Source organism: Micropterus salmoides, unplaced genomic scaffold (assembly GCF_014851395.1).
Source record: "Micropterus salmoides isolate LMB-PRFRI ecotype aquatic unplaced genomic scaffold, ASM1485139v1 Ms_hic_scaffold_5, whole genome shotgun sequence".
Classification (NCBI taxonomy): Eukaryota; Metazoa; Chordata; class Actinopteri; order Centrarchiformes; family Centrarchidae; genus Micropterus; species Micropterus salmoides.
The window spans coordinates 10878723-10905109 of NW_024044237.1; the positions used below are offsets into that span (position 1 = coordinate 10878723).

General features: G+C 42.1%; 2 protein-coding genes and 1 long non-coding RNA gene across 6 annotated transcripts; 1 reads left to right on the plus strand and 2 right to left on the minus strand.

Moving 5' to 3' along the window:
- Positions 1–629: 629 nt before the first annotated feature.
- Positions 630–16796, minus strand: rps6kal (ribosomal protein S6 kinase a, like). Of its 3 annotated transcripts, XM_038698961.1 has the most exons (22): positions 16502–16796; positions 13883–13942; positions 13673–13789; positions 13508–13589; positions 13303–13383; positions 12772–12851; positions 11975–12081; positions 11123–11160; positions 10739–10881; positions 10554–10624; positions 10336–10424; positions 10053–10117; positions 9525–9627; positions 9215–9339; positions 6938–7060; positions 6040–6129; positions 5784–5942; positions 5531–5692; positions 5264–5340; positions 4359–4476; positions 3794–3934; positions 630–1825 (listed from the first exon to the last, which is right to left on the minus strand). In XM_038698961.1, the coding sequence occupies exons 1-22, from the start codon at positions 16526–16528 to the stop codon at positions 1700–1702; spliced, it is 2184 nt and encodes a 727-aa protein (XP_038554889.1). In that variant the 5' UTR covers positions 16529–16796; the 3' UTR covers positions 630–1699. The 3 variants fall into 3 exon arrangements, with proteins under 3 accessions (XP_038554889.1, XP_038554891.1, XP_038554890.1); XM_038698962.1 differs by lacking the exon at positions 630–1825 and having other exon boundaries at positions 3794–4156; XM_038698963.1 differs by lacking the exons at positions 13508–13589; positions 13673–13789; positions 13883–13942; positions 16502–16796 and having other exon boundaries at positions 11975–12091; positions 13303–13385.
- A 966-nt stretch (positions 16797–17762) lies between these two features.
- Positions 17763–25307, minus strand: hdx (highly divergent homeobox). Of its 2 annotated transcripts, none has more exons than XM_038698960.1 (11): positions 25175–25307; positions 23720–23881; positions 23182–23328; positions 21698–22882; positions 21556–21612; positions 21216–21362; positions 20283–20481; positions 20116–20195; positions 18907–19011; positions 18401–18523; positions 17763–18282 (listed from the first exon to the last, which is right to left on the minus strand). In XM_038698960.1, exons 2-11 carry the CDS (start codon positions 23783–23785, stop codon positions 18013–18015), a joined length of 2379 nt encoding a protein of 792 aa, XP_038554888.1. In that variant the 5' UTR covers positions 23786–23881; positions 25175–25307; the 3' UTR covers positions 17763–18012. The 2 variants fall into 2 exon arrangements, with proteins under 2 accessions (XP_038554888.1, XP_038554887.1); XM_038698959.1 differs by having other exon boundaries at positions 23182–23364.
- On the plus strand, positions 24469–26338 carry LOC119888397. Its single transcript, XR_005441886.1, has 3 exons — positions 24469–24913; positions 25301–25414; positions 26227–26338. It is a non-coding gene; the product is annotated as an uncharacterized LOC119888397 (long non-coding RNA).
- Positions 26339–26387: the final 49 nt, after the last annotated feature.

The following is a 26387-nucleotide window of genomic DNA, read 5'->3' on the forward strand; positions in this document are numbered from 1 at the left end:
TGATTATTGTAATTGCTTGCTCTCCTGTATCAGTACGAAATCCCTCTCCCATCTCCAGCTTATCCAAAACTCTGCTGCCGGGATTTTGACTCGGTCTACTACACATGATCGCATCACAACGAGAGTAGACTTTAAAATATTACGGATTTCTTCCAAAGTCCTGAGAGGCTTAGCTCCAAGTTTTTCAGCGGACCTTTTAGTGCCCTGTACCCCCATCCTACTCCCTGAGATCCTCCGATGGGTGGTTGTTCCAGGGTCCAGATTTATACTGAAAGGTAACAGAGCGTTTGCAGTTAGGGCACTGACCAGGGATCATTTTTAAAAAGCACAAAGGTTTTCATTGATGTTTGATTTGGTTGAGGGGTTTACCTAGAGGATTTCTGACAAAGTCTTTCTGGCGGGGAGCTCTGTGGGTGAACCTCTCCCATGCGCCCTTTTGAGTTAATTTTACTCTGTTAGAAGGTGTTTAGTTTTATGGCTTTTTGTTTTAGCCCACTTGGTGTTTTGAAAGGTGCTACATAAATACATTTTATTATTAATATTACATTAGCTTTTTTCCATTTCTCACGGGTACTGGACAGATGTTTGTGGAGCATTTTTGTGACAGAACCAGCTCAGACCACAGGGGATGCATGTCAATAATGATCTTTAATGTCAATATATACAGAACTTGAAAGAAAAATATAATCTTAAAAATCAAATGAAATAAATACAATATCATACAGTTTCCACAATGTCTTTTTGAAGAGAGATCCATGGAAATTCTTTTTTATTTTAAAGTCAGCCTCTCTGGTTCGACGGGGTGCGTCCGTCCCCCCCAGAGTAATCCCTACAGCCCCCCCACATGCTCTTCATCGTCATTATATATATTTATATATTTTTTTGCAAACTAGAATTTGTTATCGTTACCACATTGTTTCACCTTCGAACTCTAGACATTATCTTTTTTCCATCTGCAGCTTATTTTACCTCTTTTGATACATTGTTAGCATCACAAAGTAACATGAGTCAGACGGTAATTTTAAGGGAAAAGTAAATACAGGTTCTGTCCAAACATGCATTTATGTTTCTGAAAGTGCTGGCAGATGATTCTGATCCTGAGGGATTTCCTTTACAAGCAGAATCCTCATATGTTTTTATTTTTAAGAGAGGACACAGTCTTACAATGTCCCTCAGTCAATATCATTTGGCAACACTCTCACACATAAACCATTACTTCACTTTGAAGAAAAGAAGTTAAGACAGCAAAAGCAAGAAAACTGAGCAGGAGGATGGCAGAGCATAGATGAAGAGCAGTGGGGGGGGGGGCACAGTTTACCGAAGCAGCTTTGAATCAGCCAATCACAGTGAAGGAGAACATCAGCTGGTGCGTTTCTTCCCCACACAAGGAAGAAAGAATGAAAGGCGAGGAGGGCAAGTGCATATGAAAGCTGTGGAAATAAATACAAGTCTGTCTCCCCAGCAGTAACAGATATGTGAGTTTCCCCTCTTCCTCTTCAGCTGACGTCTTCACAATGCAACCTCGTCCAGTGTGAGCGTGCATGTATGTGTGCATATGTTGGGTGTGTCAAATAAATAGATTTAAAAAAAGAAAATAGAGGGAGACAGTAGATCTGACTGGCCAGGACTTCGGTCTGTGTTTGCGTGCGAGAGTCCGACTGAGAGTGAGGTCAAAACGGGAGGGCGAGCGGACGTGTGTCTACATGTCTGTTGAGGTGAGTTTCTTCATGCTGCGTCTCTGGGCTAGACTGGACGCTGCCACGGGCTCCAACACCGGCTGACTTGTCTTCTGGCTCAGTGCTGAATAGGTGGCAGCCATGGCTCCCTGGAAAACAACAACACACTTAACACTTGGCGTGAACTTTCCCAGAGATACAAGACTCTGAACTTCAAAGTCATTCTATTACGACTTCAAAGTTGAGGCGAGACGTAGCCTATTTGGCTGCCAAGCCCAGCACAGAAGTTTGCAATGTTTCCCCTTATTGCTCATTTCACCTTTAGAACTCAGCTAATTTAGACAAATCAAAAACACTCTGTTTATCTGCATCAGATTGTGGGTGGGTTCTGCTAACAACCAATTTATTCCACATTGTATAACACTACATGTTTGTTTATCTAGTACTACCCACTTATCTAGAGATTAATCAGAAACAAGTCATACATCATCTGAACATTTGCAGAATGGGAGCCACACAAACACAGGAGCGAGTTGTGCAATACCTCTCAAAAAGTAGAAAACGTAAGTCATTTCCTGTCAACCCTCTACTGTCAAACAAAAAGACAAATGTTCATAAATAAACAATCCAAACTGATGAGAGTTTATGGAAGGGACTTGGTGAAGTTAACAAAGAGGCCACAGGTACACAAATAACACCTCTTTGTGTTGGCAGTGGTGTCCAGCGAGGCCCTTCAATACAAATTATGTGTCAGACCTTGAATCACAAGAGAGGGGGAGAGCAAGAATAGATCACTGACAGCAGGGGGATTCATCATGACTAAGAGCAGGATGACGAGTCTACAGTCAGCGACACAAAAACTCAGACTGATGAGTGAGAAAATGATGCATGGTCACCGTCGTGTTTATGGAAAAGTAACATTTTAGGTTACCAGCATTAATCTGTTGAACTATGCATCCTACCTGACGGTGTTAATGATGCCGAAGTCTTTTCTTGGCATATAATATGACTGGTAACTATACCATTTTTTGGGCCATGGTCCTGAACAGAACTGTCAGACTTGCTTTTTCTTTCTTTTCTTTTTTTTAAGTGCTAAAGAGAGAACTGAGCAACAAAGCAAAGCTCTCAATTTAGTGTTGAACTCTTCAGACCCTCGCACCTTTGGGTTGTATCTAAAAGAACCTGTGCATGGTGGCTGGCCTCGCTCTGCATGACTGGGTGAAAGGTTCAGTACTTTCTGAGTGCCTCTAGACAGCCGCTGCTCACTGATGTTAAGAGAAGTCGACATGGGTTGTTCTCGAGCTTGGTAAGGACGCCGCCCAGACAACCTTTCTCTTTAGGGGGTCTAAAAACCATCCCGTGTGAGGACATGAGGGAAGTGAGAGGAGAAAAACACAACCAGGCTGCTCTGATGTGCTGTTTTTACTGTGACATTTTGTGCCTTGAAGTAGGGTCATGCTGGTATAGTCCTCATGACTTGTACAACATTTGTGATATCTTCCAGGCTGTTATTTGTTATGTAAGCTCTTGGCATTCAAAAAGAAAGAAAAAAAAGCCTCACCATTTTTGAAAATTGGACAAAACGGCATCCTTTTTTTGTTGTCAGCCACCTAGCAACAGTGTTCTCATGACTTAAACCACTTGAGCACCAAACGTATTCGGCACTTGACTTCCCATGTCATAAATACGACCTGACTGAAAGAAGCATCTGACCTGGATAAGTGGGCAAGATAAGATAGAAGGATGGCCGCATCTGCTCTGCTGGATCTGGTATTAGCAATAGATGAGATTAGAAGTGTATGAATCACAGAGGATCAGGCTCACTTTCATATGTCAAGAGGTACTACGGGGGTATGACATCATATAGAAGAGTTCAGACTCTCTGCTGGTTTGGAGAAATGATGTGGTTCCATGTTTAGAAATGCAGAGTGTCATTACCTATAAGGCATGTGAGGCCACGTATCCCAATCCAACTTTGAGCCTTTAAAAATTCTACCACATGGTAGCAACTGATTTCAAAACACACAACAAACAAAGCACAATTAGATGTGCCACGGAGGTTATGTTTTAGATCCTGTGTCATTGTCTGTTTGATAATTATGAGGCTATTTGCTCACCTTGACGAGGTGTGGTGCATCATGGCGTGTGAGCTGGAAGTGTGGTAGCGTATCTCTGCAGGTGATCCAGGAATGCTTTAGAACCTGCTCTGCTGTGTATCGCTGGTGAGGGTCCACATGGAGCATATGGGACAGCAGGTCCTGGAACATAAAACATCCCGTCTTTCAAAGTATACGACGGAAAGAACAGAATTTCAAGTGGGTTTCCCTACTGTGAATTTATATGCTATGCACATTTATTTATTGCATTGGCTGAATTTTCCTTAATAGTCTCAACCACTTCAACACGCATTTGGAATCTCTGTTGTTCAGTCATTTGTTCAGTGGTACAACACAGCTTTGAGTCAAATGTTATCGCCATCTCTGCTGAATCACAGAACAAAGCAGATGAATACAAAAAGGATAAATTCTAAATATTCCAGCTAAAGTTAAAGTAAATCCAGTTTATTAAGCACTTTAAAAAGCACACTGTGCTTTACAGACATAACAAAAAAAAGTATTCCTATTAGACTTGACAATATGCTCACACAACCAGTGTGAAGTGACAAAGTGTCCGTGTGTGTACCTTTGAGGTGTCTGATACAGTATCCCAGTTGCCTCCTGTCAAAGAGAAGTTTCCAGACCCTATCCGGAGTAGAATCTCCTCTGGTGTGTCATTTGGCCCATTAGCAAACGGCGTGTACCTAACAGGGGGTAAAAAGCAGAGGGTAGGAAAACACATGATCATCTTACGAGCAGTATTTCATTTCATAGATTCTATTGCATACCAATCCCATAAGGAACAATGTGATTGCCGTTTTGTGGTAATTAAAACACACCATGAATACAACTATTTGGAATTGTGTTGGGAGGTGGTGGTGAAATTTGCAAAAAAAACAAAATTAAGTTTAGTCCACCGCACACTTATTGTCTATAATAGCACCACGAGCACAAGCAAAGTCATGTTTGAGCTCCATCTTTGCAAGGAATTAGACAGGTTGAAAAAGAATATACAGTTTCATTTTTCCTGAAACAGCTGCAAGCGCTGTAGTTTATACCAAATGCTGCTTACAGCTGCACTAAACATTATTTTGTATTCGCAATGGAAGAAGATGAGTATGTGCAATGTGAGAGGTGTCGATCATAGTAACAAACCTGGGGAGAATCATCACTCTCACCTTACTTGCTATTATTACACCACTCATTATCACAGCTTTCAGTGTCTCAAGCTGTTTTTGGTTTTACAGTCCGCATCTTTACGGTTTTGGTTCAATTTCACAGCTCCAAACAGCCTGGTTTCCAGCTGAAGCGGGCACCTGTTTTCAGCTAAAAGGCTCTAAAAACCCACTGGTCCTCTACCCTCCCAGCTCACCAAAAGATAACTGGCGGACCCTCTGGGGGAAGACCCAGGCTGATTAGGAGAGATGGCACTCATCATACTTTGGAGTTATTAGTGGACCAACAACAGTTGTTCCCTGAGTGCAGTCTTACCCTGCCAGCATGGTATACAGTAGAACTCCAAGACTCCATATATCACAGGCTGCATCATAACCTTGCCTCATTAGTACCTGGACCCACGCAAACAAGGAAAGAAACCATTAGCAACTCATATTGACATCAAATTCTTTACATGCTACTCTTTGTCCACTTTATATCATCTCTCTCTCCATGTCTCAAAATTGTCTCTATCCGGTATCACATCCTTTATTCCCTCTATCATTTGTTCTCTTGTTGCTTCCATCATTTTCTCCCTCTCACCTCTGGTGCCACAAAATTGGCGGTGTAACAGGGGGTGAGGAGCAGGCCGTTGCCTCCCCGAAGCTGCTTGGCGAATCCAAAGTCACAGATCCTGATGGAGTCTGGATTTCCCGAGTCATCCATATACAGGATGTTACTGGGCTTCAGGTCTCGGTGTACCACCTGGGGAGGAGGAGAATAGAGGAGAAGAAGACATTTGAGAAGACGTCTGATTTTCACTGACGCTCATGTATGCACAGAAGTGTTTGCTCACCCCTTGGCAGTGGAGGTAGTCAACAGTCTTGGTGATGGTGTACAGCACAGCGCTGGCCTCCCTCTCAGAGAAAAACTTCTGCCTGAGGATCTTGTCCAGCAGCTCTCCCCCCTTCATCAGCTCCGTCACAAGGTACACATACCTGCCCTCATCGTATACCTGACAGATGCGCGCACACACACACACACACACTTTCAGCATGATGACAAAACAACTGTAAAAACATTACTTTCATGCTCACACAAATGTTACTGACGTCTTTCAGAGTGATGATGTTGGGATGCTGTCCGTATCGCATCAGGATTTCTATCTCTTCAGAGGGGTCCCTCTTAATTTTGTCTATAATCTGAGACACATGGAAACACAGGCATGAGCGTACAAGTCAAAAAAGTGTAACTTACAACATATTCAGTCTTGCAAAGTACTGCCGAAGCAGCTTTGAAAAGTATTGCTTTAAATAAGGGTTGGGAAGTTGCAATAGTTGCTGCAATGTGGCTTCAGTTGTTGAAGCTGTGCTGCCCTCTGCTGGTCGGTTGGTAACACTAACCATCATCAACATGCCTCCTAAATTTTTTTGCTATTACATACACTCCAAGGTTCAGAAAACGTTATGATTCTATAGACACCAATTTATAAAGTGTGCATTCAAACTACAGTGGTCTCATTTACTTCGTCATTTAGTTCCTCAGGAATTAAAAACGCCTTTTAAAGCTGATTAATCAGTCTTCAAATTGGCTTAAAAATGCAGTGCGAGTTACATTCTTTTTTATTTCAATAATAATAAAAGAAACACCCCCAGGTACTCAGAAGGTGCTGACCATGACAGAAAACTTTATAAAGGCTGTCAAGCGGTGTATTGGTGGCCTGAAGGTTAGAGAAGCAGGATCCCGACTGAAAGGTCACCAGTTTAAATTCTAGAAGACCAGGATAAATCTTGGGTGGGATCTCAATGTAGGCGGCATCCTTCATTGGCCACTGTTGAAATGCCTTTGAGCAAGAAACTTAACCCCCAACAATGTGGAGCTATTCAGAATCCAACAAAACTGTGATTTTACTGGGTAACTCTCAGGTGTAACTGTGTGACACTGTGGGGTGTAAAGCACAGCGCTACAGTAAATGAATACCAGTGAATAGCAGATTTGCTGTGGACTTACCTTCACAGCATAGTCCATGGCAGAGACTCGGTGTACACAGCGTTTACAAATAGAGTAGGAACCAACCCCTATGTCCTCCTGCAGCTCGTACAGATCAGAGAACTTGGCTGAGCCACCGTGCATCTGTAAAGAACAGGATTTCAACTGTTAGATTACATTCTAAACTGAATAAATTTAAAAAAGTGCTCCAGCAAAACCAGCAGCTTCAGTCCCTCCCAAGCCATTTCACGATATGACTCATAAATCACCACAATCCTTTGCTGGTATATAAAAGACAACACAAGTGTGTTGTAGTAGTTCAGATCATCCTGCTGCTGGGTGCTCTCATATCATTGTTTTTTGTTCACAAATATGCCAGAATGGAACATTGGTGGCAACGTTATTACATGTTCAATCAGCAGTCAAACATTGCTCCCTATTTACCAGAGATGGGGACTCGAGTGCGACTTAAGTTGCACACACAGTGACATCAGACTCGACTCGGACTTGAGGCGCGGGACTCGTAAACAATGTTTATTTTTTAGGACACGTCTGATGGGCTTGCTGTTATTCCCCTCCCTCTGTTACCTATAACCTGCCTACGTAACACGTAGCATCTGCTGCGCGCAGCCGCACGTGAGACAGGACAACAAACAGCGGCAGCTGCTGTGCCATTCAATAAACTTTGGCTTTAAAACTTCATACAACAAGACCCAAACAAAGAAGCGCTGAACGCAAATAGGTTAGTAACCTGTGGTGAGTAAACGTGTTTGGTTCAGCATTGGCCATCTAACATTTGCTTGCTTCTTGCTTCAGCTACGAACTACGAGAGGTTTACTTCGACTGTTGTTCGTTATGAAAAGATGAATGAACGTTTGTTTAGCCTACTTGCCAAACTTATGGTAGTTGATTACCAATCCTTTACGTCCCGCTGGCTGCCATCACCTTAATTATTGCCGTTGTCTGGAAAGAGGTTTCAGGTTTATTGTTGATCAGGTAACCTTACAGTTTTATTTAGTTATAACAGTACACTGGTTTGAGAGTCTGCAGGGTGTATTTACTTACAGTAGTTTAAGCTCTCATTGATTGCATTGCACATTATGGTTGTGCTCTGTAAGTTAAAAACAGGTTACAGATTTATTGTTTTGAGAGTCTGGGGGGATGTGTTGACTTACAGTAGTTTATAAGCGGTTATTAATTGCACATTACATGGTTGTTAAAAACAGGTTACAGATTTATTGTTGACCATGTGACTTTACGGTTTTATTTAATTAACTTTACACTAGGTTGGAAAATCAACAGGGTTTGTTGACTTACAGTAGTTTATAAGCTGTCAATAACTGTAGACGAATTGTACATAAGGCTGGATGGTTGTGCTCTGTAAGTTAAACAGACGTCACAGTTTTATTTCGTTAATGTTACACTGGGTTTCAGAGTCTGGGGAGTGTATTGACTTACGGTATTTAATAAACAGTCAATAATTGCATTGCACATTACTTGTGCTCTGTAAATGAAAAAAAGGTTACAGTTACAGTATTCCTTATAGCTATGCAGTTTTATAAGCAACCTGGACTGAACGCAGCAGGTGTTACAACATTCGTAATAACCACGAAAGACCTGAGACTTGACTTGGACACTAACTCAAAGACTTGTGAGCATCTCTGCTATTTACACATCACTTAGTGGCAACATGCTGTCAAATTAACAGTTAGTGTGTGTGTGTGGTGTAAGTCTGCAGTGGAACATAACATTCATTAAAGGATAAAGGTTGTTTAGCAGCTACGTTGAATTTTTCTAGTTTATGCCATCATGTGATCCTAATTTAACGTCACTGTACAGAAGTCGCCTGTTACGTTTGCAGTGAGTGCTGCTAATATCGTCACTTTATTATTAAGAGAGGAGGTGTGAAAGCACCACTCGAACAGAGTTTTGTCTACTAAAATGTTATGATAACAGTAACAGTTACCGATGTGTTGACAATGCAATCTTAACTTCCTCTCAACTGTGTTGTGACCAGCTTTTGCAAGGATGTTGCCTGCAAGATGAAAATCATTACAAAAGCTCCACGGTGAAGTAGTCGACACCTTTAGTCAGAATCATGTTGCAAAATGGCAGGTCCACCATTGGAGATGAATGGAATTATTCTTTAACTTTTGTGCACCAACCGAGCTTCATACAAAAATCTTAAGAGTAAAGAAAATATTGCATGACCTTCTTGTATGTTAGTTAATACTTAAGTAATTAACCTGTGTACATCGTGAGGACATCCGTAAAGTAGTAGAGGTAATGTGTATTCACCTGAACTATAGGGAGTATGCTCAGCAGCGGGGAACTCTTGTTCTCATCCATGGGGGCTGGAGCAACAAAACTGAAGCCTTTGAAGAGCTGGTGGGCGTTAGCACTGGGAGGGATACCTGGGGAGTCTAAATATACAAAGATAATTAATAAAATAAGACACATGAACATACAAAAAAAACACCCACTAAATTTTGGAGTTGCTTCTTGTAGTCAGTGCTCAGTTGCAGTTTCCATGGCTGCAGGAGTGGCAGTTGCTTTCAACCTCAAAAGCATGTGAACAAAACGTGTGTGTGTGTGTGTGTGGATCTACCTTTAGGCGTTTTAGCGGTGAACTCAGGGTCGAAGCAGAACGTGTCATCTGGTTTACCTGCTGCAGGCTTGAATGGGGGCTGGAGCTCTCTCCTGAACAGTTTCTGGAATGAATACAGGTGCATACATGCAAAAAAAAAAATAAAAATACAAAAACACGGTTAGAAATCAAACCCGACCACAGGCTGTTTGGAGTGTGTGAATGTATGTGAAAGAGAAGCCAAGACCCCTCCCAGACAAACTCCCCACCAGCCCATCCCTCTACATCCCGCTCCAGCCAATAGCGTCCTGCTGGCTCTTAAACACTCACGCAGGGCTATTAGTGCACACACAGTGAGAACTGGCCCTCTGCCCAGACACACACACACATACACACAAACATAATTGGCGTGGACTGATGGCCAGTAGTCACCAAGCCAACCATTTGTTAGGTGTGAATACGCAACAGAAGCTGGATAGTTACATGTGTGTGTTTATGTGTCGGTTTGTGAGAAATGAGAGGGGTGTGTGTGTGTGCGTGCACGCTCACATTCCAGTCGATGGTGGAAAAGAAAGCATGGCGTTTGATCTCCTCCACTCCATCGGGGCCGGCCCCTACGGACACAGATCACTCTGGTTCAGTTAACCTGGCATGTTTGCTTTTATTGTTTCAACACATTCACACATTTTTTTCTCAGCTGTTTTCAGCATGTGATTAAAGTCGATGCCAAAATGTTCACAGGCTCAAGCTAAGCGAGTGGCGCAACGTGAGGATCAACACATCTCATTTTCCTTCATTCTAACAGGTCTCCATAATCCAACAAACACCTTACCTAGTCTGTTAGCAGGGTTACGTTTAAACAGCATTCTCAGTAAACTCTGGGCTTCCAAACTTAGGAACTGGGGCATTCCCAACTTAGCTCTGGAAGGAAGTGTGAGAGTAAAGAGCAGAAAGTGAGTATGGACAAAAATAAAAGCTACAGCTAATCATTACTTGCATATCAAAACTCATCTCACGTCTTGTCAGTGTCTTAATCATGCAGTGACTCACTTGAGAATCATGTTCATGGTCTCATTGCGGTCTTTCCCTTGGAACGGCAATGTCCCTGTTAGCATCTCAAACTGCAAAGACACCATGAAAGAAAGGAAATTTTATATCTTCATATAAAAGTTATCGTAAATGTCAGAGCACAAAAGACGAGGAAGCGCATGTAGGGTTTGCGTGAGCTTGTGTACCATAAGTACTCCCAGAGACCACCAGTCCGCACTCTGTGTGTGTCCTCTCCTGTTGACCACCTCAGGGGCCATATACTCCACCGTACCGCAGAAGGAATAAGCCTTCTTATCAGCATCTACTGACTCTTTACTCAAGCCAAAGTCTGCACAACAGCAATGCAAAGCAAAATGGTAAGATACACCAATGACTGAACTGTCACATCAAATAATTATACTATGCAGAACATAACAATTGCTGCAGTCAAAGGACAAAAAAAACCAAAATCTATTCTTAGTAAAAATAAATTTAAAATGAAACTGTTTAATTACAGGTTATTAACTACATCAGACTATTAAATTACTCTTTAAAAATTATGCAATGGTGTTATAATAAGTCAAACATACCTGTTAACTTTATGTGTCCAGCTTCATCAAGTAAGATGCTGAAAGACAAGAAGAATTTTTCCATGGAGGTGAGTTTCAGACAGTTGTCATGAAGACAAGTTAACAACACTACAATGACAAGATTAAAGTCATCTCATGCCTTTGTTTACAGCTTAAAATCACTTAGAGGTCTTAGGACATGTTTACAAATATATTCTTAAGTTCTGGGGTTTTTAAATGGACTGCTAATTATAAGAAACACTGTACTTTCACTCAGAAGACCCATTAACACACATGTATTTTCTTTTAGATTATGAAAAACATAACTATAAATTCTTGCCAGCTATTTGTCTTCTAAGATGAAACGTCTCTTCGCAACATCGGACATCCAATCCTTTTAAAGGCGTTTATGTTTTATGCATTACATTTTTTTCCAATTCAATCTAGCTTTATTGTAGTTTTACTGAATTATACATCAGTGTATGGGTACTATGTAAATTATCTAGCATCGTATCCTCTTTACGATATGAGACAATCATTTTGCTTTCAGGTTCTTTGAGGACTGGGCACACACAGTCAAAAACTCTTCTCGGTCATTCACCATTTCATTAGTGTCACTACGGAGGAGGAGGAGGAAGTAAAAGAGATTGGGAGATTGGACAAGAGGATCTTATGGTTTTAAAATGACGTCTAAGTAGAAAATTGATAATAGAAAGATTTTTCATTTTACATGTTAGTCAGAGTATCTGACAAATGGATGACGAATGACTTTTGAACAAGCCTTAGCTATGGGGGTTTGGAAGAGCCATACAGTGTACATGCTGGGTTTGAGTGTGAAAGGTCAAAGGTGAAGGTGAAGTCTAGTATTCATACTTCTCTGGCTTGAGATCTCTGTAAACTATGCCCAGGGTGTGCAGATGGTCGAGGGCCAGGGCCAGCTCTGCAAGGTAGAATTTCACATCTTCCTCTGTAAACATAACCTGATAAGAACTGGACAAATTTACTCTCTGAACTCAGAAGAGGAGAGAAGTTCAGCAGAACAGAAAAAAGACAACTTCAATATTAAGCTTCAGTAACCACAAACAGAGAAAACAAGAGTATCGTTATTGTCACAATATCAACATTTCAAATAAGTTACACGATTCGGCAAGCTGTTGATTTGACATTGCCAGCAGCTATCACTTTGGTTCGGAGACACACTTTCAACACAAGGTCTGGCTAGAGAACAATCACACACTATTTGAGTTCCCTGAAAGCATTTGAAAAGAGCTGATCTGAGCCTCTAACTGACAAGCAACCGGTGATCTAAAAGTGAATAAAAAATTCCAAGAAAAGCACTTGTGTTTCCGTGAGGAATTCAAGTCATGATTTCAATAAAAAGCCAACATAAAAGAGGAAAGACTAATGACTTGGCAGTGCGTTTGCTCTTATGAAATAAATAAAATATGTTTGCATACTAAATTTGCACCTGTTTCATTTGTGGCTGTCATCGTAACAATTCCAGAGAGTTTTTAAAAGAACATTGTGGCATTAGAAGTTCTGATTTTCACAGATATGTTCAAAACACCTTCAAAAACCATTAAATTGTGAACGAAAAGGACATGCTGTTCTTTTCTTTTCAAATAAGCTTCAAGTACAATGCGATGTAAGGCAACAGGACGTCCGCTTACCTCTTTGGATAAGCGAGTGAATACATCCCCACCCCTGAGAAAGTCCAGTATTAAATACAGTTTCCCTTCTGTCTGGAAGGCTGGGAGACAAGGACACAAGGAAGTAATTTACCTAAAAAACTGATTATATTCTGATTTCAGAGACACTCAAGTGTTTGGGTTTCATGGTGACACTTGTTAACATCGTAACGCACGTAGAATAGCAGCAGCTTACTAACGTTAACAACGATGATAGTGATTTATCAGAATAAAAGCAGATATTAGGTCCCCTGTCTTTAATGTTATTTTTATGTATATTGTGGCAACTTTGTATGTGAAAAACTGTACTAATAATAAACTTGACTAATTGGGGATAACTCCTGTTCAATGACTTCAAAATGTTCTGATAAATGTTGTTAACAGTGATGTTTCTGATTGGATCATAAAGATGCACATAAGCAGCTTATTCCCAATTCATCCCGAACTGGGATGTAATCTGTATGATCATCTATAATCACCTGCACACTATGTAAATATGAACACTTCCCTTACCGTAGTGCAATTTCACTATGAAGGGATGATTGACTTCCACTAAAATGTCTCTTTCCATCTTCGTGCGAACTCTGTCCCTGACTGGAGACCCAAAACAGGAAGGGACAGCAAGAGAGAGAAATTCAACACTGAGGACAGAACATAACAGGGGATTTGCAATGTGGCGTTTTGTGTGGATATAGATTTAAAAACAACGTCGCTTTACCTTTCAAAGATGCCTTTTTTAGAACTTTCATTGCATATAACTGACCAGCATCTGGACCCAGGATCTTCCTGACAAGAAACACCTGAGAGAGCAGGAGAAAATTTAGAAACACGCAAACGATAGCACTGATGGAAACATTTGATTTGTCTGCTGGGCTTTCCTCACCTTGCCAAAAGAGCCCTGGCCGAGGACTTTGAGCAGTTCAAACTGAGATGGATCAGCTTTCTCGCAGCCCTCTTTCACGTGGTGAGTGATAGGAATCTCCTTATATGTCCCTTCATCCTACACAAACAGTATCAGTATGAGGCAGCCACACACAAGAGAGCCCACATTCACACACATATGCTCCAGGACCTCGAGCCCATCATTACTTACACAGTGTGAGAAAGACTCTCCCTCCTCCATGGGCTCGTCCATGATCTGATGCCCATTGACCTGCAGCCAAACCAACAAATTTCATCAGAGGAGTCGAGAACAGTAAACACTCTAACAAGGCTTGTTCATCCTTGTTTTTGTTTTTTTCGCTGAGCAGGACTATGACTGCAGCTGCTGCACGCCCACATGTATGATGGAAGATTCAACAGATGAAATCAGTGAGTCACATGCAATAACATCGCGCTTTCACTTTTCCAGCTGGAGCTCTATTTGTTGTCAAACAGTATGGAGTCCATACTCTAAGCCTGTCCAGCTGTCCAGGACTCATCCTGTCCCTATAAAGCCCCTCATTATTAGCATTCTAGCTTAATCCCCACCCAGAGCAAAAACAACATGTCTGACTGGCCCTGAGAGTCTGATGTTTGCAAGGGCTGCAGACAGCATTCATCCTCTTGAGGACAAACTAGGGTCCAGCTCTTTCGGGGGTTCTGGCTTATGGTGGAATTATCACACACAAATAGACATTCTTTGTTAAACTCAGAGTTACATTTTGGAGCCTGTTTTAAGCCTCTCTTTCATTTATTTAAAACAGCTATACACTATGATATTGTCAGCAGAGGAATGTCAAGATATCTCAGCACCTGATAGTAAATCAGACAATAAAGTGACGACTGTAACATTATTATCCAGGTCTGCATATTTCAGTTCTGTGCTGAAGCTCAGCCTGCATGATGTATTCAGTCCACTGTGTTTGTGTGTTGAATTCCATCAAGCCTCTGAAGAGGGGGGATGAGTCATAGCGCTACGCAAGCCCACTCAGTGGGTGGAGCCACAAACATACACTCATGTACATCGTCAGAACAGAGGCCAACAAACCACTTTCCAATATCTCAGTACTATAGAATAACATTAACAAGATGAACATTCAGATCAGTCAAGATGTACACTTCAAAGCAAGACATCACGCAGAAAAAAAAATATGCATCTCTGAAGTGTGACATCCAGGCTAGCCAAAGCCAGGGCAGTGCTTGTGTCATAATTCACACATACATTTTCACTCCCACCTTTGCTGTGGCTCATCACAGCTTGTAACAGAGTGCAGCCTACACTTGCAGCACAACCAGGCGAGCCTTTTACAGCCTTCGAAAAGGCACCTTGACAGCCATACATAATATCGTCTCACAATCACAGATACTGCCATAAATACAATCTTCAAAGTAGAAACGGACACAAAGTGGATTAACGACTAGCCCCAGTTTAAGTGGTTAAGCTTGATGTTTACTTCTGTTATGTTCGCAGCTTTCAAAGCTGCAGCATTCAGTGAACGTTAGATTGAAGTGCCTATTCGTAGCAAGAGATGAAAAACATTTTGATATATTTGAGGCATTACAGTTCATTAATTGCTCACTATGTCCATGCCACCTAAATTCACTGATGTCCTTTAACAGGTTGGCAAAAGATTAAGAAAGCTGTGGCATAAGTCACAGGAGGAGAGTTTAGTTCAACAAGGAATGGACTAGGCCACATGTTCATGTTGCAATAGTATTCTGCTGGCTTTAAAACAGTCAAAGCAGTCAGACAGACAGTTTGTACTGTAGGTGTGAAAAGCTGCAAAGAATCCCAGAGATGGAAGAGGTTTAGGATGTCTGGTTGGCTAAGCTGCACATAAAAAAATAAAAAAATAAATAAAACTCTCATCATAGGGCCCATGTAAAAGCAAACTGAAGCTTTCCACAGTTGTCACAAGGTAGAATTTAGATTAAAAAATAAAAATTAAAAAAAAGGTCTCATTACTTCCACTAGCTAGCCTATAATGAATAGAAAGGTACATTCACTGAAGAGTTCCCTGTTGTTATGAGCCTGGTAGAAAGAATATGGTTGATTGGTAATCACAACTTCACTTTGCCAATGCAGTTTACATATCGTCAGCTGTGTAGATGAATAATTGTATCAAATTATGTGTTGTTACGTAGCTTGCAAACCCAAAGTTATAGCTGATAACATCATCACTAATTCACTTGTGCTGTTGACAAACTAGTCCTCAGTTGTAAAGCCGTTTGACCACATCTCTCCCAGCTCGTGTTTAGCTTTGAATAAATTTAACGTTGCTTAAATGTTTTATTGCTTTGCTACATATAAACAAAAAAAACACTTTACCAGATCTTCCATTAACTAGACACTGAGGGGTGAAAAAAACTTGTCTTCAAGTTTTAAGCCTGCAAGCTGTCAGCTAGCATGCTAACGACGTGCTAATGCTACATACGCTAAGCTAGCTATGAAGCAAACTCCTCTTGAGAAGTGTAAATAACAACAAAAGCAAACGGGAAGGGGCATGTGGGGTTGGATAGAGAGCTCGTCCTATGTGCGGAACAATGCGCGGTGGCGAAACCCCGGACGGGCGGCTATCAAACTAATAAACCCGGACAGTGCAACAAAAATAAACATCTAACCAGCTGTTAGCATTAGCAAGCGTGTTAGCATGCATCACGGTGCGCTGCGGGTCGTGACGCGAATTTAAGCTCTACCCAGCCTCGCAGGCAAGCTAACTTGACGGGACAGCACAAACCAAAAAACAATGTTAAGCATATTAATATGCAAAACGCGCATTTATCAACTCACCTCACTACTAACGCTGTTTACCTCCATCTTGTGCCAGGATTCCTCTCTAAGTCTAAGACATCGTAGTCTATCTAGACCCCGGGTCCACGTTGCATGTCTTCCCCTCTGTGGAAGTCCTGCTATTCTGCTTTGCTGATCAGATCCGAGCTGTGCGGCCGCTATCAGGATGGGATCGGGGGGTCGGTGCGGGGAATAGTTGGTGTTGATGACTGGACCATACGCTCGCCGACAGCACCGCTACCCTGCCATAGATGCGAATATGGCGGCTATCGTGGTACCTGGTCGTCAGTGAATGAGAGTTTATTGACGTATTTATGACGCAATTCAGTTAAGGATTTCCCCAGTCCAAACCAAAGCAACGGATCTCGAGATAGAGAGGAGAGAGAGGACGTGGTGGCGTGGGGGGCTAGATTCTGCGGGTGGCATGCAAGCATCCGTGTGATGGGACCATTTCCTTGTGACTGCCATTGTAACAGACAAGGAGTTTAATTTTTGGTTGACGCAGGATGCAATTAGACAGCAACAGACTCCTCTTGTGGCAGGCTGGTCACAGATCTAAGCCCCTGATCCTAAGGGTCTAAGTTGAATGTTTTAAAGCCAGTGTTTCATAAGCCTGTCTATCCGTAGTCCAAGTGGAAATAAGAGGCTTAAAGCTCATCCACTTTCTCTCCAGCTCTGTCTCTCTCCCACCTACAGGAGCAAAGTCTTTGCGTGGTGAGCTAACGGCCATACACTACATGTCTGCATTTCTTTATGCATAATCACAACTTCAACATTTAAAACACAATTATAAATGTGATTAGTCAACTAACTATTGATTATCAAGACTAGGACAGTCTGGCTAGTTCAAAATAGGACAGGTCACCATAGACATAATTTTAAAGTCGAACTGAAGTGTACGTTTAAATCAAATCTTAGTTTGGTTTAAGTTCAAATCTTACATCTCCCAAATGAGAACAAGCCCAGTCACTGTCATTGGAGTTACTGTATTAATCACATTTGAATTTTATGACCTGTAATCTGGACAAATTGGATGGTGGTCCCAAAGTTGAGCAGCTTAATTTAACTGCAAAATGTTCTTGTCTAAAACTGCAATCTACAAAACAATCGGTCAATACTGGGTGTGAACTTCCTTCTTTTTACTGTTAGGGTTTAAAAATATCTTGTGTTTTTCTACATCTACTGTAAGCTGATATATCTCTCAATCAGTGATACACGAGAAAAGTGTCACTTTTCTTACTGAAGCACACAGACACACGGATAAATTAGAGGTCGTTTATTGTTCTCTCTGGACTGGTCCAGAGCAAGGCGAATGATATGCAGTAAAAAAGGCATTTGTCAGCCCAACAGTCATAATGAAGCATCAATCCACAGGCACTGGGCGTGGAGGGTCAGTTTACCAGTGTTTGTGTAAATATAAGACCATACAGTCCCTCTCGTCTGAAACCGGCTTCTGTGTGGAGTGTGGAAAAATCTGCATGAGTCTATGTGAGCTGATGTACATGAAATAGTCACTTTTGTTCTGAAACGGCTTCCTGTAGTTGCTCCTCTGATGCAGAGGGCTCAGTAACTTCAGTTATTGTGTCATCTTCGTTTATGCAGACCAGTGGGACTTCTTCGTATGCTGGGGCCGGCGGAGTCTCCACGCTGTTTGTACTAGCCCCCGGGGAGTCATCGTGGTGGGAGGATGCGTCCGCCGATGCAGCACCAGGCTGGGTTCCTCTCTCCACTGCCATGTCCCAGTCCTGGTCTGAAGGCTGAGGTAGACTGGCCATGAGTTCCTAAACACAAACACAACAGCAGACTTCAGGTTACAAATTTCTACAAATGTTGATGTTTCACTTCAAGCTTGACGTTCAAATGGCTCTTGTCAGTGTGTAAACATGACTGTGAATGTACCTGCTGTCTCTGCAGGTCATTATTCCTCACAGCACTGAGCAGGCTCTTCGTGAAGCTTGCAAGCTCCTGGTATTTGTGTTTTTGGTTCTCTAGCTCATGCTCTAAGAACTGCACTTCCTCGTGCTGAAACAGAAGAGGCAAAAAGTTCATTCAGAGTTTGAGATCTTTGTCAGTTACCATGCTTTTTTTGCTATTTTTAAATTTTTACACCAATTTTCATTCTTGGCACTTCTGAAACAGTAGATGGACAAGCATGAATAATTCAGTTTGAAGAAAGGATTGTAATTGCAGCTTGCTCAATCTGTCATAAGCCCCTTTTACATAGCCTGTTCCAGGCACCACTATTGCACCTTTCTGCCTCGCTGTACTGTATAAAACCTATGAACACGGCAGGAAGATAAGGTTGTTTGATTCAGTGTAAAAAAAAAGAGCAAAGTCGACGTAATGATGGCATTATTGCGGGATCTCTGTGTAAAAAGGTGTGTGTCTTGTATTAGTGTCTTCACCTTGAATTCCAGCAGGCTCTGCATTTGCTCTAGGTCTGTAGCCACCAATTCACCATCATAATCATCATTTTCTTCTTCCTCGTCCTCATCAATTACTTCGATCTTCTGTTAAGAAAAACACAGAGATCAGACCAAGTTGTCATTCATATAAGAAAATAAAAAATTAATTAAAAAAAAGATTAAGCATGACAGTCTTTTTGTGACTATTATCTGCTATGGATTTTCTTCTTTATGTTGTACTTTGTCATCCCCCCCCCAAAAAACCCCCCAAAAATACTCTACTCATTCTTATTTGTAGAAATCCGTGGCAGCTGTCTTTTCTCTACAATAATGCTGTAAGGATTATACATTTATATAAATTAGCTTATACTAAGCATGAAACACATGGTGTGATAAAGCACTATCATCCATGGTGATGATAATGATGACAGAATTACTAGAGGAACAATTTAAAAAGTGATTACACTTGATATATTACACTGAATGTAGCATTTGCTGGATTATTTGTTTAGCCTTTTATCATTTTAATCTGCCCTAGAGAACAATTAAAATGAACACAATTCTCTATTCTGAGATCACAATTATTTACCACAATTACTCAATAATCTAAGAGGAACAAAAAATAATGACTGCATTTATCCCTACAAAGAGGAGACATTACACTTGCAGTTTGTCTGTATGATAAAAATCTATTTGCCTCAAGCAAGTCTGACTAAACAGCAGCCTGCTTATCACATCATGCTAGAAACTAATGCTTGTGATTGGACATTATTATCTTTCAATAAAGGCCTTTTTCACAGCGGACATTTTGACTTACAGTAGGAAGAGCCCAGGTGTTACTAATAAAATTAACGATGCCGCTGTTCTATTCAAGTGTCCCTGGAGGCTGTGACAGTGAACCAGCATGCGCAATACCAGGACCCTGACACTAAAGCAGCAAAATGGAATACCTGTACTTTTCCTACTGTGACACGTCAAAACAATCTGCTGTGAAAAAGGCTTATTAAACATCACATTACACAAATGTGCCACGTTGATATGTGATTAATGAAGTACAGCTGGTGTCGTTTTGTTGCTACAAACTAATGAACTTAAATGCTTAGGTAAAATGAATGATTAATTTTATCACATTTGGGTCTGAACGCCCATTCCAAAGTGGATATACATTAAATGAGGCTGTACTGCAACATAAGAGAAATAATTAGGTACCACATTATTGGCCAGTGGAGCAGCAGCGGAGAAATCTGTTCCATCTACTGCGTCTCTGTGTTGTGAGTCGATGGTGCCATCTAGAAGCCAGAACATTACATGAATGCTGAGATACACAGTCGACACAGAGGTAGGTGTTGGTGTGTGCATAGTATCGGCAGCCTAACCTTCAGACAGGCAGACAGACCCCCCATCATTCAAGTCATCTCCGAGTTCAGGCGTTCTGAGCCGATCCTCGTCGGGACTGAGGCCCAACGGAGAATCGTTTCCTGGAGATGAGGTTGAGAACACAGCAGGCCCACCTTTAGGTGGAGGGATTTCAATACCCATCAGGCGGTACTTCCTCCGTCTGTTACTGATCCATGTCTGCCAATTGGAAAACACAAAAGACAACATTGTCACATATATGGGGGGAAAAATACTCGACTAAAAATCAAGTTTATCAATCAGTTTTTCAAAATAAAGTGTCCATGTGTTGAATGTAAAGGTGAAGTCAGGAAGAATAATTTTCAATAATCACAGTGACCTGTTACCATATAGCCTCCCACCGATCAGTATTCGTGAAATACTAAATTAAATTAGTAGTAGTTGTTTAATTATTGCAATGATTTGAAGATCATCCTATAGTGGCATACTGCTTCCCTACGGAGCCAAAGATTTTTCTACCCTGCAATAAATATCCTAGTACGTGAGATGGCAGTAGGTCATGTGTGTGTCATGACAGAGAGACTATATTTAGTCCATCAGCATTCCTACCGTGGCCCTGATATATAACTGCGTGACTTTTACACAACTTTGAGTAAGTAAGTCGGAAAACTTCTGTGACCTAGAAATGTTTCTATTTCCTGTTTTCTTTCAGTGCACAAAAGTTCAGTCAAGTCAAAGTAATCTTATTTTCACTAAATGTCAAATACAAGTGGCCAGAGAATGTGAATAAGGCTCAATGCTTTCTCAACCTACAAAACATCTATGTAGTTTCAATGATACTGCAGACATTCTATACCAGGAGGGAACCAGTACTTTTCTAGATTTCGCTGTACTTTTTTAACACTGGGAATACACCTACAAAACTAATTTTATAATCCTGTGGAGCTGGTTACCTTGACTATTTCAGTGTCTACATTGAGCTGGTTCGCTGCAGCAGTGATTTTTTCCCTGCAGACTGAGCCCAGGCTGGTCATGCCTCGGTCCCAGTAGCGCTTCAGCTGGACGAGATCCGCGTCACTGAACTGGGTCCGATCCTGCAGCTGAAAACACAAACTTCTGTTTAACTACAGAACATTCATGCTGATGGTAAGCAGACTCTAGACTTTATAACCCATCATATAATTTTTAATTTTATATAATAACTTATTATAACTACACAGCAACCTTTAAATGTGTTTTTTCCTATTTTACATGTTCAAAATCTGGCATTTAAAGTTACATAAAAGTACTTACTGTTCTCTTTCTGGAATTGCTGATAACCCAGGGGGCAGCAGACACACCAATTGAAGTCTGCACACAAAGACAGACATAGTCAGTTTGAGTCTTTCAATTCACTTTGAAGGAAAACGGCAACTGCACTTAGAACCTCTCCTACCTGTGAGCTGGATTCCCCTGTAAGTGAGGTCTGTGCTGTGAGGGAGTAGCTGCCTTGAAGGGTTGTGTTGCTGTGAAGCAGTGTGGGTCTGGAGCTAGCCATAGGGGGCGAGTGGCTTCCTCTCACCACAGACACCTCAGCACCAGTTGGGCTAGCTGACATCTGCTCCCTGTGGATGTGCGTGTGAGCGGCCATATTTGCCAACTCCTCTTCCCTTTGCCACTCATCTGCTTCATCTCCAGTTTCCATGGCAATGGAGAAGTTATGACTGGTGTCCAGAGGATAGGGCGCTGGCCTATGACTCTCCTGGCCTTTCTGGGAAGACACGGGACTCGGTCTGAGTCTGTCTCCCTCGCCTCTTTCTGACAAGGTGAAGACCTGCTGAATACGAGGTGTCTGTTCAGAGGGGCCAGAGTTTTGCACTGGGAGGGAGACCCGAGTCTTCTGTGGGGCAGGCGGCTGAGGTTGGGAGTTGAAGTGAGGTCTGGCGTGAAGCTGAGTCTGGGACTGTGAGGAAGAGGACCAAGGGCGAGTTTGCGCTGTACCGTACTGCCTAGTCCAACTGTGAGGTACTACCCCTGCTCCTGCACTTACCCCTGCTTCCCCAAGGGGTAAAGTTCCCTTCCTGACTGCAGTGTAGACTAAAGGCCCTGAGGCAGATGTGAGGGATGGGAAGTTCTGAGAGAGTGAGACCAGCTTGGAGTGGAGGGGTGAGGAGGTAGAGCAGCTCCTGCTCTGCAGGGCCTGGCTGATCAGAGATGAGGATGTGTGTGCAGAAAGCTCGGAGTCTGACTGAGATGGGGGGGCTGTAGGTCTTGATCGGGAGCGAGGGACGGAGTTGAGAGAGTAGATCCCGGTCAGTATGACGTCATTATTGTTGTTGTTGTTGTTGCTTCCGCTGCTGAGGGGAGAGGAAGAGGAAGGAGAGGAGGATGTTGACGAGAAAGAAGGGAAGGACGAGGATGGAGGGACAAGGTGCACACGGTTCTGGATGCTCCGCGCTGCAGCCATTTCAGCAGGTAGCAGTGCCCCCGCCGCCAGGCCGTGATTGGACAGAGCACCTCCGGCTAACGTGTGATTGGAGAGTAGTCCCCCAGCGAGTCCGTGACTGGATAAGGAATGAGGCACGCCTCCATTTTGATCTACCCTGGAGGCGAGCTTACGTCTTTTGTTGCCAACCCATGTCTGTGGGGTAAAAGAGCAAGGAGCTCAGTAACATCACTTAAAGAAGCATCCCGTAAAACACAAAAGGGACTAATTCAGCAAAGGGAGGATAATAATTCATGACTCTGCATTAGCTGAAGAACTCGCAGGGAAGAGACTAGACTCGCCCTCTCAATTACTTGCCCCAGAATTACATGGGCATCCCTTATAAAAAAAACAAAACAGTGCAACACAAATCATGGTGAAGAGTTCTACCTCCTCCTCCTTGCTCTTTCTCACACACACACGCACGCGCACACACACACACAAGCACATTTTACCCGGACCACGCTGAAGTCCAGTTTGGCCTCCTGAGCACATTGGAGTATTAGCTGGAAGCAAGCCTTGCTCTGATTGGTCATCCCATTATCATAGTAACGTTCCAGGATCCTCTGCTGTTCAGCCGTAAACACTGACCGCAGGTTCATCTGAGAGGCAACCACAAAGATAAAGAACCCCCAAAACTTTGCATTATGTAAGAATTCACTGCTAATCACAGCTCACTGACAGATTATGTTGGATGATTAGGTTAAAGAGATAAAGCACCTAGTGCAACTTTATCTTCTTGTGAAATTTCCTTTCTTGTTGCTCTTGCACAACAAGAGGGTGTTTGTAGCCAATTCAGTTCCATAAATCACAATATTGTTTTGCTTTATACATTAATTTAGCTAATACATCACCTACTGCACAGTTTTATCCCATGAAAATGTCACAGTCTCAAGATTACACCTGCAGCACTGCCAGTATTTTGTTTTCAATTTGCCAGAACTCAAGCAATGTCATTTTATTCCGTCTCATACCGGAATACAATATACTCACAGCCTGCAGGCCACGTCTGTTTGGCCACGCATCCATTCTGCTACCGGACTGGAACGGGGCAGCCATGCAGATCACAGCGCAACCTGCATGTCTCTAGATTAGCGCAATTGTGATTGCACTCATCCTGCCTCAGTGTACCTGGCAGGCTGCTGGGCAATGTGGCTGAGGACAGAGCAAAGCAGGCAACGCTGTTTTTAAGAGAGTAAACTCAAACCACGCACTAATGAGCACACTTCTCTTCGAGGAATAACTTGCATAATGATATCTTTTCTGGATCAAGATTGAGAAATGCAACGATCAGTTTCACCATATTGTAGACAACCGTCAACACTCAGTCATATAATATATAACAACATTTTTGAAAAAGTTGACACTGTGAAGCTGTAAAATACACATCACGCTGTCAGTCAAAGTATAATAAGCTATGACAAGCCACTGTGTAACATTAATAACACTATCAATCAAGCTAATATATTGTCCCATGCGAGACATTGTTCTACTTATCAACTGAAAACCATGGAAATGTGTGCCCTTGCATTTCTCCTAGCGTTACAGTTAAACACTTTTTAATAACAAGTTAGATCTATGATTATTGCGTATTATAAGCAAGGTCAAGTAAAATAATTCCAGCTCCAAACGATAATTGTTGGAGCTTTATAAAGAACAAGACAACACTTTCTTAAATTACTTGCTTTTTTGGATACAGCTAGCTTTTATCTTGTCGCACAAACAGTAATATCTGGGCTCCGGTGAGTGTGAATTTCTAATATGTCAAAGTTTCAAAGCAAATGTGCGACGTTTATTACGCGTTTGTACCTGTAAGGTTACACTGAGAGGGGGACAGGGGAGAAGAGAAAAGTGCAGCAACCAGCCCGGTTAAAGTCATGACTCTTTGAGGGCTGAGAAACTCTGGGGAAGTTTGAATTTACAGTTGCGAGTGTTGTTATTATAAACACAGAAAATGTCACATACGGGGATGCTGTGCGACCAATAAGCATCCAGTAGGTTTTATTTTGGCACTGCGCATGGCTACAGTCAATATGGAAACATTACGCAGAGTATTACCGAACATATTGCGGGCACGTCAGATTAGCACGCCGCCAGGGCAACAGCCTGGAGATTTAGAACACAACTGCAGCACAGGAAGCGCATGCCATAACTTTACGACTGCGAGCCAGACAGTAAACAAACCGGGTAAGCGCCGCATCTCCACAATGGCCATGCAGACTGCTTACGTTAGCTTGCAGGCCCGAGCGGCCATATCTGAGCCAGCCGACGTTAGCTAGCATTAGCATAGCTCTTCCAATGGATAGCTGCAGCTAAACTTTTCCTTCAAATCTGTGATTTCCCGACCCTTGCGTGGTCATTCTCACTGACCGTGGCTTCGAGCGGACACAAGCGAAAAAACCGTTAGGGCTCCCTGAAGCGAAAAAGTGAAATCACTTTCCTACTTACCATTTCTGATGTCAAAATCAGACGAACGCTCAAATTCAGCAGATTTCTACACCCGTCCCCTTTGCTAGACAATGAAATCAGAACCTCCGATCATCAATTCTAATCATGATTGTGACGTGTTTGCAGACAGGAACCAATGGGAGCTCAAGATCATCGCTGTGACATTCGGAAAGGGCTGAAAACTGAGCACCGTGGTCCCGCCCACCATTGACTTTGTTCAGCGGGCTGCTGGAAGAGGAGGTCACACACACACACACACACACACACACACACACACACAGAAGCAGACGAAACTTTGGATAGGAAATGGTTTGTTTCTCCATCATCTGAATATGTCAGAGTATCCTTTGAAGTGTTTTTAGTTCAGTTTGCCAATAATGTAGTGTTGCCAACAGGAAATGTAGAAATGGACTGTTTCACTGCAGGCTACAAAAATATGTTACTGTTTAATCAGACCGCAAGTGTTGCGATTTATGATGCCAGGAAAAGTTTTCTATTATTTCAAAATGTTGTAGTTAGGTAAATCTTATAGATTCTCCTTGTACAGACTGCTTTGGTGATACCACATTTAACTATGGACATGCAAACAAGATGATGCAAACTGCAAATTTAAGAATAGATAATAAGACTTAGGCCTACTTTATATCCTAGTAATCAAATGCCCAAGATAGACAGTATTACAGATGTTTTAGTTAACTTAAAAATGACTCTATTTCTAAACATCTCTTCATCCTAAAATAGGCTACACAGCACCTTCAGAAAGTGAGCCTGACTTAGATACTGTCTTATTACAGTCTAATAGCTTAGTAACATCCTTGCTGCAGTGTGGCTAACAATATATATATATATATCATGGAGAGAGACAGACAGAAAGACATGGAGCCTGTATGAAGAATCTGGCAAATGGGCCAGTAAATGTTATCTCCTTCGAACCAGTACAAAACAAACTTTGCCCCATAAAAGGTATACCTTACCAAGAACATAAACACAACCAGTAACTGCTGTAAATTGTTATTTGAAGGACTTCTAAAGTCCCTTTTGTTACCTTGCAGGGCACACTTGTCTGTTCAGGACAAAGTTCAGGAGCTACATGGCATTCTGCACTCAACAAACTCGCTTTCTTTTGTGTTCTGTGTAACAGAAATAAAGTCAGTTGACCTATAATCGCAGCGTTTTGTGATTTGTTCCTACTCTCTGTGTGTGTGTGTGTGTG

Excerpts from the sequence above, each read along its gene's own strand:
- rps6kal (XM_038698961.1), bottom strand. The coding sequence starts at position 16,528 with ATGGAGGTAAACAGCGTTAGTAGTGAG. Across the intron at positions 13,790-13,882 it reads GAGAGTCTTTCTCACACTGT|GATGAAGGGACATATAAGGA; the intron begins GTAAGTAATGAT and ends CTGTTTGTGTAG. Across the intron at positions 10,625-10,738 it reads GGTCTCTGGGAGTACTTATG|TTTGAGATGCTAACAGGGAC; the intron begins GTACACAAGCTC and ends GTGTCTTTGCAG.
- hdx (XM_038698959.1), bottom strand. The coding sequence starts at position 23,785 with ATGGCTGCCCCGTTCCAGTCCGGTAGCAGAATGGATGCGTGGCCAAAC. Across the intron at positions 22,883-23,181 it reads TGGACTTCAGCGTGGTCCGG|ACATGGGTTGGCAACAAAAG; the intron begins GTAAAATGTGCT and ends TTTACCCCACAG. Across the intron at positions 18,524-18,906 it reads AGAGCCTGCTGGAATTCAAG|CACGAGGAAGTGCAGTTCTT; the intron begins GTGAAGACACTA and ends CTTCTGTTTCAG.